Source organism: Sardina pilchardus, chromosome 9 (genome assembly GCF_963854185.1).
Source record: "Sardina pilchardus chromosome 9, fSarPil1.1, whole genome shotgun sequence".
In the NCBI taxonomy this organism is placed as follows: domain Eukaryota; kingdom Metazoa; phylum Chordata; class Actinopteri; order Clupeiformes; family Clupeidae; genus Sardina; species Sardina pilchardus.
The window spans coordinates 8,993,538-9,005,285 of NC_085002.1; the positions used below are offsets into that span (position 1 = coordinate 8,993,538).

The following is an 11,748-nucleotide window of genomic DNA, read 5'->3' on the forward strand; positions in this document are numbered from 1 at the left end:
GATAAATGGCCATTGGCCAAGAAATTATTATTTTTTATATCTCTTTTTGCTCAAGTTTACCAGGGTGCCAATACATTGCAAATATTTGTTTATGCTCTGAAGCTCCTCTGTTGTTCCAGTGTTCTCTTTTGGCATTTTAATCTGTCTATTTGACAAGTTTGTAGATGTTGGATGGAATGAGATGGCATGCAATGTGATATCCACACGGCTTTTCATTTTCCACACTACACCAGCCACCGCCGCTTCTTGTTGTTTGCCTCCTTCAAGTCTCTCTCTCACTCTCCCTCTCTCTCTCGTTCTCTCTCTCCCTCCCTGTCCATCTGCCGGTCTCTCCATCTCGCCGTCTCCCTATGGCAACAGAACATTCTGCTGGTGCAGAGACAGATGACGGTGGCAGAGGGAGATTTAGAGGAGTTCCAGAAGGCGCTGAAAAGCTACGCCGACTCCACAACCGACCAGAACGACAACCTGCAGTGAGTGTTTACTCTCGCCTTTTCTCTCGACGAGCGCGCGGAGGGAAGGAAGGAAGGGGCGGATGTGTGGATGAATGGACGCACAGTCAGGCACATGTGTGTGAATGAGGTGTGATCAGGAAGAAGGAGAGAATCGCACTCTGTAGCTTTCTTACACCTGCAACATGCGTTGCCATCTGATTCCTTCTATGTCAATTTACCACTCATAAGAAGCAGCCAGAGTGGTATAGCGGTATAAAAAAAAGAACCAAAAAGGAACACTCGTGTTGATATCACACAAAACAAGCACACACTTTCTATAATTAGCAAAAACCCCAACAAAAATGTGAGTTTTACCAGAAAGACTCGAGAAACAAAATAGTGGAAGGGGATTTAATCCTGAATAGGTTATTAGAAGCACGATAGGCTGCATGAGATACATAACAGGCTGCATGAGATACATCACAGCTGAGTATTTAACCAGTCTTTGGCGTAGGCCCCCGTCCGTAGACTGGTGAGCCGTGCGGATCCTGCCGATAGACCAGGGCAGGGGCGAGGAGCATACCCCCCGCATAGCTTGAGACAGGGACCAGCTGGTGGCAGTGGGTTGGTGTTGGAGACGTCGAAATCGGCTTACTGAAAGTAGCAAGGAGGGGAGTTAGACACGGAAGTTTAAGAAGCGCATTCATTTCCCATTGGTTAGGCTGATTAAATGACTGGGAGGCATAGGCAATGTGACTGTGAAACAACTGCAATTGGCTAGGAAATTAATGAATGGATGATGTGGTGGCTACACTTGCTAGGAGTGCTTCTCCTGAGCTGTGACTGGTTAACAAGCTATGAACAAAATGTGTGACTTCCAGTCTTTCCTGTAGAAAGACTCCAAAAAGCTACCACTTCTCGAAAGAGCAAACATTTGCTGTGATTGTGGCTATACGGTAGTGTTGTTTTTGGCGGCCTGTTTTGGTTTTAGTTTTAGTCTAGTCTTTGTGTCAAGCTGTCATTTTAGTTTTTATCAGTTTTAGTCACGTTCATACTCTTTTAGTCTAGTCAAGTTTTAGTCGACTAAATGTATGAGCATTTTAGTCTTATTTTCGTCTAGTTTTAGTTGACGAAAACTAATGACTTTTAGTCTTGTTTTAGTCAATGAAAATTGGATTTTAGCATCTTTTTATTAATGCAATTCTATTTTAAGGGGTTGTTCCTCCATAGACTGGGTAAGACTGTTTTTAGTGGCAGGCACTATAGCACCAGCGAACTCTGAAACTATAGGACTGGATGAAATGTGCAGATAATGGTCTCCACTGATAAATATCACACTGGCTAACCTGGAAATGAGGTCCTATGTCCAAAATTCTGAACTATCCCTTTAATAGGAAATGATACATTTTGGTTAATTTTCATGGATTAAAAAATTACAAATATTACAGGTTACATAGTCACTGAACATTGACAGTGGAATCAGGTATGTTACACATACTCCCCCTGTCACCATGAAAGGACTATTTGGAATATTCTGTAGACCTGCTGTTCCTTTTCTGAGAACAATTTAACTTAAGATCAAGTTGTCCTTAGGTTATTGAATGCTGTAAATGTGGATGCTATTTCACCATTAACTAGGTAGCCTAAGCGTGGTTACACACAGTTGTCATCTTAATGCAGTGTTTTGTAGCCTATAAAACGCATTTCACGTTCATCACTCAGTTTTGGTAGGCTACAGGCCTATGCCTTGAGTGGTCGCTGCCCCTTTAAATGCGTCGGACTTTAAATTACGTTTTAACTCCATGCTGATTTTGTTGATGAACAGCACCGTCTTTGAGTCAGTTCTTCTACCGTTTAAATAAACGACACACGCGCACTTGTGTGGTTGGTAAGGAATTGTTTTCAATAGTTTTCTCACACAACATTAGATAGCCTACTAAGCCAAGGTTCCATTAAAAATGTGTCTATGATTAGAACTTCGTTGCTGATCGGTGGAATAATGTTATTATTGTAGGCTATATGACAGCGCCAGCATCAGCTGGACAGAAGCTTAGGCTACACACTAATCAAATCTGCAGTTGCCTGTTAACATTTTCATCTGAATTAGATCGACATGCGGAGGTGAGATAAGTAGCCTAGTGCAAAGTTGAACTGAGAGAGTTGCCAATCTAACGGACTGAACGTAGCCTATATTTCTTAGCTTCTATTAGCGATAACGATAGGCTATACATCTACCGCTCCTTTGCTACATGATCAAATATGATCAGATGAGTGACAGAAGCACCGGATATGACCAACAGGCCCACGCGAGAAACGCTGGTCCTCTGATATGATAATCAGACCATGCAACCTGATGCGCCCCTGAAGTGAGACGCAGGAAACAGAAATACTGCAAAATAATAACACGACTAAACGACACAAAATAATGTTATAACATTCCTTTTTTTTTTTTTTTTTTTTTATAATTATATTTATTTGGGATTTTCTTTTGCACACCAGTACAGTTTTTTAAATCAACATAATTCATGTTCATACATGTAGCTTACCAGTGCCACTTATTTATAAGATGGATGTGTGAGTGTGTGAGTGTGTGAGTGTGTGAGTGTGTGGGTGTGTGTGTGTGTGTGTGTGTGTGTGTGTAAAAGTGTGTGTAAAAGGTGTGGATGTACTGTATTATATTGTCTGTATGTATTGGTGTATGAGTGTTGGTGTGTCTAATATAAATAAGTGGCACTGGTAAGCTAAATGTTATAACATTCCTGTCCTTCTGGTCTTCGAAAATGAAGAGAGATGTTAGCATGGTTTTATTTTGTAAACCACATTTAGTCTCGTTTTTATTCGTCAACGATATTGCCTTATAAATTTAATTATAGTCATCGTCACATGGCCAGCATTTGCGTTGCGTCTCGTCTCGTTATAGTCACGTGAAAAAAGTTCGTTGACGACGATATTTAGTCATAATTTTCGTTGACGAAAGCAACACTACTATACGGATTAGTGATTTGTGCAGTTTCTTATGACCCACACTCATATGTGCCTCTGATGGACATTTAACTCTGCCATGAGGCCCCCTGCAGTGATGAGTATGACAGAACACAAAACACCACACGCTCACCCCCCATGTCAGACACAAATCAGGCAAACACAGGCAACATTTCAGATGCTAACATCCGCTGATCCCCAAACAGCAGTATAGGTCATCCTTGTTTGTACCCTCCTCGACTCCCATATCAGAAGACAAGTGCCTATAAGCATAGTCTCCCTGAGGACACATTCAGCGTTTGACTTTTGCCTTGGATGGCCGCTTTTTAATATGAGTCCTCTTCATGTACTGCTAAGGCTGATGAGGAGTGTGTCCGTTACTCATCCGTCTCCATCTCTCTCTGTCATCCCTCTCTCTTCTCCCCCTAGTGTGTCAATCCAGAAGCTCCCGGAGAAATCCTGCTACATAATGTATGAGTTCTGGCAGGATCGTATCTCCTGGATGAGGTAGATATGATGTGTGCTTGTGTGTGTGTGTGTTTGTGTGTGTGTGTGTGTGTGTGTGTGTGTGTGTGTCTCTGTGTGTGTGTAACTAGATATGTGGTTGTAGATTATTTGATTGTATTTAATGAGAACGTTTTTATATGGCTTTAATATCACTCTGTCCATGCCTGTGAAAAGTTGCTTGTCTGTGCAAAGTGTGTTTGTATGTTTGTGTGTGTGTGTGTGTGTGTGTGTGTGTGTGTGTGTGTGTGTGTGTGTGTGTGTGTGTGTGTGTGTGTGTGTGTGTGTGTGTGAGCATCATCAGAGGGTCTGCTCCACCCAGGCACGAAGTGGAAAAGTCTATTGAGCAGATGGTTGATCTGATTTCTCGATCCCTTGTGTGCTCACAGCTTCTCTCTTTCTTCCTCTCTTTCCTTTTCTCTCCACTCATCTCTCTCTCTCTCTCTTGCCACCTATCCGTAACACCAGTGCAAGCCACTGTGATTTTCAAGTGAAGATCAAGTGATTTTTGTTATACATATTCATGTACACTGGGGGCCATGAAAAAAAAGTTGATTGGAAAAAAGTTTTAATCATATTCATGTTAACACTGCATTTCAACTCGAGTAAATGCATTAGAATGTGTTGAGGTTGATGTGGTGTTGAAGACGTGTTGAACCATTAACTCTGTGTTTGTGATATCTCCATACAGTTACTTACAATCTGAGCCCAGCAAGACATTCCAGCGCTGCATCATAGACATGCTGGAAGACCCAGAGGCTGTCTCTACCATGTTGATGCCAGGTAGGTAGTTTGTGTGTGTGTGTGTGTGTGTGTGTGTGTGTGTGTGTGTGTGTGTGTGTGTGTATGGGTCCGTTGTGTATGCCTTTAAGTCTATTAGCATATTGCAGTAGGTGTAGTTGTTGTTCAGAATTGAGTCGGCACATTTTAATTTGTTTGTTTATTAAATGCTTGGGCCTTCTACGCCTCCTGCTTTAATATGCAGAGGAGTTGTTTAGCCCCTGGGTGGCCACTGCCTCGTGTGTCCAGCCACGACAGCTTAAATCAGCTCTGCAACATGAGGTGGAAAAAAACATCCAGTACTGCCCACTGGGGCAATTAAAGATTTCTCCTGTTTCATGTTCACTCTCTTGCACTCTCTTTCCCTCTCTTTCTCTCTCTTTCTCCATTTCCTCTCTCTCTTTCCCTCTCGTTATCTCTCTTCCTCCATTCTCTCTCTCTTTTTCACTCTTTCTTCCATTCTAACTCTATCTCATCATCGATCTCTACCTCTCTTCCTTTATCTCACACTTGCTCTCTCTCTCTCTCTCTCTCCACCCCTCCTTTCTGTCTTCTTTTCTCCAGCCTCCTGGTGGATTATGGGTAACCACTAACAGCAACGACTAACAAGTCCACAGCATCCACAGCTACCCCCCCCCCCCCCACCTCCCCTCGATGCGGAAAAAAACAAGCGCCCACAATGAGAACCTGTCAAAGAATCCACCGCGTGTTTGTTAGCAGCTAATGGGCTGTAATTCCATGGCACACACATTCCCTAGACTCTTTATTTCCTGACTGCATCACATGTGTCATTTTAATATTTGCTAGTTTTCCCCTCTGCATGGGAAGGAAATGTGCTATGAACAGGCATGTAATTCGTCTTTCCTCTAGTGCATGTATAGAAAATCAGTCCTTCAGTTTCTTGCATATGCCAGTGGCAAAAAAAGGCTTTGAAGCTTTTCTGTGGCTTCAAAACCCAGACTATACTCTCTGATTAGAAAACATACTGTGAACTAAGACCAGGGAAAGTGAAACATCATATACACAAGCATTAAAAATACACATTAAAGACATAGTGTGAGCTCATAACCAACATGTGCGGTTTATATTTACTTCTCAAGATAGCCAGAGGTTTAAGAAAAAAATCGAGGATAGCTGTATCTTTTGAAATGCATGCCAACTTAGCTTTTTTTCCATCATGCTTCAGGAGATTGTTCCTTGACATAAAACAAAGAAATGTGATGTTGTGGATAGACTAGGCCTTAGCAAGGAGCATACATTTGGTGTCCAACTTAGGACCTTGACAGCCTCACCCATTGTTTTTGTCATTCCGGTATGATTTGGATCTTATTGCTTACCTTGGATAGCCATCCTGCCTGTTGCTGTTGATTTTCTTGTGAACATGACAGTCACTGTGTTTTTGGATTTGATGACAAAAAAAAATCTATGTATTTTTGTGGTTCATGGCATCCATTGTACCTACTCATGTATGGATAGAAATAAAGGGGAGAGGTTTGTTTGCGTACAGTGTTGGCGTGTTGTCGATTTTCGGGGTGATTAAAGTTTAATTAGCGTCTCTTTAATCTTGGCAATGACAGCTTGGCTCTCAATCCTCTCTCATTGCCTCAAAATGTAGAAATATTCTCCGCCTTTTTGGAGAAGGAAAAAAATAAAATAAAAATGAACCTAAAATAGTTCAAAGGAAAAGCGTCTTTGTAGTCTTTGTGTATATTGTTATGGCCTTGCCTTTGCACCACAAATGGAAATCATTTTCAACACTTGCATAAGTAGCTCTCCGGAACCCTAGACGCTGGCAAGAAAAAGGGAAGCTTATGTCAGATTCAGTGAATGTATTCTCAGTTAATTCTGGAGAGAAAAACTTCTAGAACCATCCGAGCTCAGGCAGCTGGTAGATTTTTGTTCATTATGACTTCAAATAGATGATAATCAGGATAGATTTCCCCCTTTCCCCCTTTGCATTAGAGATCTCACTATTGATATGTGTGATCCACCCGGGTTCAGACACTTACTAGGATGCATTCAGTAAAGCTGCTTGGGTATGTGCATCATTAAACAGATATGAAAGCCATTTTCTGTACGACCACTGTGCAGTCACGACTTCCCACTTATTGTATGCACACTTAAGGCAGTAAATCTCTATGTGCGTGCATGTTTAATTGACTGTGTGTGTGTGTTTGGGTGTGAATAGAAACACGTGGTGGCTACATCAGTTAGACCCTTGGTTTCACTGCCCGCTTTGATCCTGTGCAATGCACTGCACACACACACACACACACACACACACACACACACATGTGACCTACAGTATGCACTGAAAATTCACATATCTTTTGTGCCAAGGAAGAGAACACCAGATCTATCCTTAACATAAGGGACTAAAATATGCAACGCTGTGCCTAGCATATGCTAACGTCAATGACACACCACAGGAGCCCATGGGTCTGATGATCTGCTCTCAGTGATGTTCTGGGTTATTCTAACAGCAGGACGCTTTTGGAGCACTGATGAATGTGTTCAATAGGTTACAGGGAAGGTGCTTGACAGGACAGGAGACATGCATTAGCTGGCCTTTGTTACAGTACGTGGGTGGCAGTGGATAAAAGCATTGGCGCATGAATTAAAAGTGCCCCTCTTGAGGCTCTCTGAAAGAACCTGTGCTTTTAGCTTTTTGACGGATATTCATCTCAACCATTCACTCATTTGAGCACGTCGACGGTGGCAAGATCCGCCCATCCGTCGCGCACCTGTCGAGCGATGAGGCGGCGGTGCGCTGGAACAGAACCGACACAAAGAGGAGGTGGCATGGAGGAGTGCCAGGTGTTGACAGGGCGCGCGTGTGTCGACCGCGCCACGTCGCGCCACGCCTGCCAGCTTTGTTAACGCGCTGATCTGGCACAGCTGATTAGGCGCAGACAGTAGCCAGGCCTCTGGAGACGGCCACAGGTGACTGTAGGGCGACGTACCATGCGCAGGTCTGCCCCTCGGGAGTCTGTTCTCATGGGACAACCCAACTGTATGAATATGAGGCGTCCTGAAGCGCAAGGCTGAAAGAATAGAGAGAGGAGAAAATCAGCCCTTATAGGAAAAGTCTGTACATATCATATACGTGCATTGTATATAGTACCCAATTCCAGTGTGTTTCCTGACATACTGTAACATAGACTCTGTAAGACCTATAGGGCCAGTGCCACTGAGGATATTCTGCCTTGAGTGCCTTGCACTTTGCTTTGGCACAATGACGGCGCCCAGTGATGAAAACCACAACTTTCCGGCTTCAGCTTGGAAACCTAGTGCCCTAGTCAGTACAACATGGCTGCCCTTAAAGGAATACCTGTAGTTCGGAATTTTGGACATAGGACCTAATTTCCAACTTTACCGAGGTGATATAGGTCGGTGGAGACCGTTTTTATCGCGTTTAGCCCCTTCCTTCAGTTGCAGCGTCCCCCTTTGCTAACGCTGGTTTTGAGCTAACATATTTCTACGGTAACATCAGTCTGACATCAACAACAGTCTTACTCACTCCACCGCACACCCGAGACAAGTCAATTAAATCGTCGGACTATCGATATACATGTCCGTGTTGATAGAATAATTTTAGAAATAAAACTAACCTTGCAACTCAATGATTTATTACATTTTGAGGGACTAGTTTCTCAATATCAATCCGCCACTGCCATACAGGGAACAAAGTGGGCTATTGCAATGCAATGCAAGGTTCGTTTTATTTCTAACATGGTTCTATCAACACTATGCATGTGCATCGATAGTCTGACGTTAAAATGTATTTGTTTTGCGTGTTCTGTGGAGTGTTTTCAGTGGCAGGCTGGATGTTACCGTTGACTTGCGTTATCTTGGCACCAGATTAGCACGAGATGAACGCTGCAACTCATAGGAAGGGCAGAAATTCACTGAAAATGGTCTTCACCGACCTATATCACCCAGACTGAGTTGGAAATGAGGTCCTATGTCCAAAATTCCGAACTATTGCTTTAAGCACATGTGGAAGAACCGTTTGCAATGTTTATGTGCACTCTTTACTACAGACTAGCACATGACATTTTAGATCCCCGTTCCTCAACCTATTGCGCTGTCCATGGTATCTGGATCTGTTGAGTGGAAAAGGGTGGGGGGGGGGGGGGGCATTGGCCAGACTGAACCCTGGGTGTGTTTGCTGTCCAGCTGCGTATGGCTCCTGTATGATATGTTTGCTCTCTGAGCCTGATAGTGCTGTGCTGGGTGGCGCGGTGTCAGCCGGGGACCCCTACAGCTGAGCTGACCCGGCACCTTCCGCCCACACACACACACACACACACGCTGATAGGAGGATTAGTTCCGCTGAGGGTCGACATCATAACCCTCTTTGTCCATTTCCACTCTCTCTCTGTCTCTTCCATTCTCTCTTCCTCTCATCTCTTTCTGTTTTCTCCTCCGGATGTCAGTACCCGTGTTGGTTTTCAGTACAGAAACCCAGAGAGAGAGAGAGAGAGAGAGAGAGGTCTAAGTGTGTGTGTATCATAAACCATTGTCAAATTCTCTCCCTTTCTTCCATCCTTTATTCCTCTTTATTTTTCCATTTTATGCCTTCTTATTCTGCCTGCTTTCATGGAAACCGAGAGAAAGAGAGAGAGAGAGATAAAGAGAGAGAGAGAGAAATTCTGCCTGCTTTTTGTTCTCCTCCAGACAGAATGTTGTTTTTTGCAGGGACAAAATAAATAATGAAGCATAACAACTTTACGCCGTTCTGGATGCGTCACACAAGGTTATGCTTCACTGGCTTCGTTTTTCAACGAGGAAAAGCGCCTAAAAAAAGCCACCGAGGCAAATTGGCTGGTGGGTCAGAACGACGCCATTTGGAGCCATTTGCACAGTGCAGGGCAGCACGGAAAAAACCCAGAGAGACAAAGGACCTCCGCTGAGAGGAAACCATTTCCCCAACATGACTTGCATCGTTAGTGAGCAAGATGCATTATTTTTGAGAGCGGGAGATAAAGAGAAATGGTATAAAGAGAGGGAGAGAGAGAGAGAGAGGGAGAGAAAGAGAAAGAGAGAAAGTGAGCATGGGGAGGTGGTGAAACCAACTGAAAGAGAGGCAATCTGAAAAAGAAAGAGTGATAGAAGAGAGGCAATCTGAAAAGAAAGAGTGATAGAAGAGAGGCAATCTAAAAAGAAAAGAGAGAGTGATAGAAGTGAAACAGAGAATGAGAGAAATAGCAGAAGAGAGAAACAGAGGCACAAAGTGGCGTCAGAGAAGACGGAGACAATGGCACGGCAAATGAATAGAATGAAAATAATTCATAACCTAGCATACAATTTCTGTCAATGAGACATGAAATAATACAGCCCCAATTGTTTTATCCTCTCCAGTTAATTATCAGTGGCAAATGAGGGGAGCCAGATTAAAGCACTCCTTCTGTGATGCTCATTGCCTATTAAAATTTGGCCTGAAAATTCTCTTTTCTCTCTGTGTGTGTGTGTGTATGTGTGTGTGTGTGTGTGTGTGTGTGTGTGTGTGTGTGAGAGAGAGAGAGACAGAGAGACAGAGACATACTGTAGCTGGAACCCACCCAGTGCTCAACTAGTGTCCAAATGGCATTCAGAGATTCCTCCGTTTCTGTCATTAGAAGATACGGTTCCGGCGGCCTCTCTGTCAGGTGGCCCACACAGGGGCCGGGCCGGGCTGGTTCCCCCCAGAGAGCACAGAGGGACACAGGCTCCGTTGATTAAAAGTAAATAGGCTTTTCCCAGGGCATTGTAGTGCCCCGACAGCCCCATTTGAAAGCCATTCGGGGTGGTATTATGACCGTCCGCGGAGCTGACACCGGAAGCGCTCAGCCTGTCTTCACCACCATTTTTCTCTCGCCGTTTCATTTTCTAAGTCGACACTGTGACTAAGGGAATCGAAGCGGCCATTATTTTCTCTTTCTCCCCTTCTTTCTCTCTCTCTCTTGCCTTTTTAATCTGTTGTGTCTTTTTTGCGGCGCCAAGAAGCCGTGGATTTCCCCTGCAGAAATGACAGTGCGGCACACAGAGAAGGTATTGGGACAGAGAGAGTGGCGAGCTTGAGATAAGAGTTTGTTTGAACACTCACGTTTAATCGCAATGCCGGAGAGGATTTGGCAGGTTTAAGGAGGGAGGATGAGAATGTGTGTGTGTGTGTGTGTGTGTATTTGTTTTTTTTTTCACACACACACACACACACACACACACAGAGAGAGAGAGCAAGAGCAAGAGAGAGAGAGAGAGAGAGAGAGAGAGAGAGAGAGAGAGAGAGAGAGAGAGAGAGAGAAGAGAAGGGGGGGGGATGAAAAATAGGATGAAAAATTAAACTGCACCAATACTGAGAAATATCCCACAAAACGGCTCCAGTGGCATGAGTCATCGGAAAAGCTCTGTCCACTTATTACAGCAGTGCGCCCCAGTGGAGGGAAGTGCTGACAAGATGTGTATGGGGCGTAATAAACAAACAAACAAATAAAGAGAGTGGGCCATTATCCAGTTGTGATGAGCACCTGCTGCTGCCTATGGGCCCTCGTGAGGTGAATACTGCAGAGGACTGCGATTACGCTAAGTAAAGAATGAGACAACATTACACCCACACACACACACACACACACACACACACACACACACACACACACACACTGAACTTGCCTCTCTACAGACCTACACTGTTGCACAGTGCATAACACCATTGCATATCCATTGTCATAAACATTGTTATACTGTCATTCGGTTGGTAGGTGGGTGCTACACATTGGTGGTGGTTAGTGAGGTTCCCCCTTCACTATGAACCACTTTGGGTGTGTTGAAAAGCACTACTATATAAATGCACTGTGTTGTTGGTTGTATGTATTCCTCCAGCCCTTGCTTGCTTTGTCCATCTGAGGGCAGGGTTGGTTAAGCACAGGTGAAGCAGGCTATTTGGCTGAGGGACTTGCTGTGCCGTCCAATAGCCACTTAGTGGAGCTAGAGAGCTTTCGGTAGCAAATGAATCAGCCCATATGGTGCATGGACGCTCCCTTAGAGCCAAAAATCTGAAGGGTGATAA

At 44.0% G+C, this 11,748-nt stretch overlaps 1 protein-coding gene across 2 annotated transcripts in view; it reads left to right on the forward strand.

The window, feature by feature from the left end:
• Positions 1-6,204, forward strand: part of necab3 (N-terminal EF-hand calcium binding protein 3) — a 32,376-nt gene extending 26,172 nt beyond the window's left edge. For both annotated transcript variants that reach the window (XM_062545019.1, XM_062545020.1), the window contains 4 exons: positions 361-473; positions 3,846-3,923; positions 4,612-4,703; positions 5,265-6,204. In XM_062545019.1, coding sequence (XP_062401003.1) covers positions 361-473; positions 3,846-3,923; positions 4,612-4,703; positions 5,265-5,293 — 312 coding nt within the window. In that variant the 3' untranslated portion in view covers positions 5,294-6,204. The remainder of the gene's footprint in view (positions 1-360; positions 474-3,845; positions 3,924-4,611; positions 4,704-5,264) is intronic.
• The last annotated feature ends 5,544 nt before the right edge of the window (positions 6,205-11,748 follow it).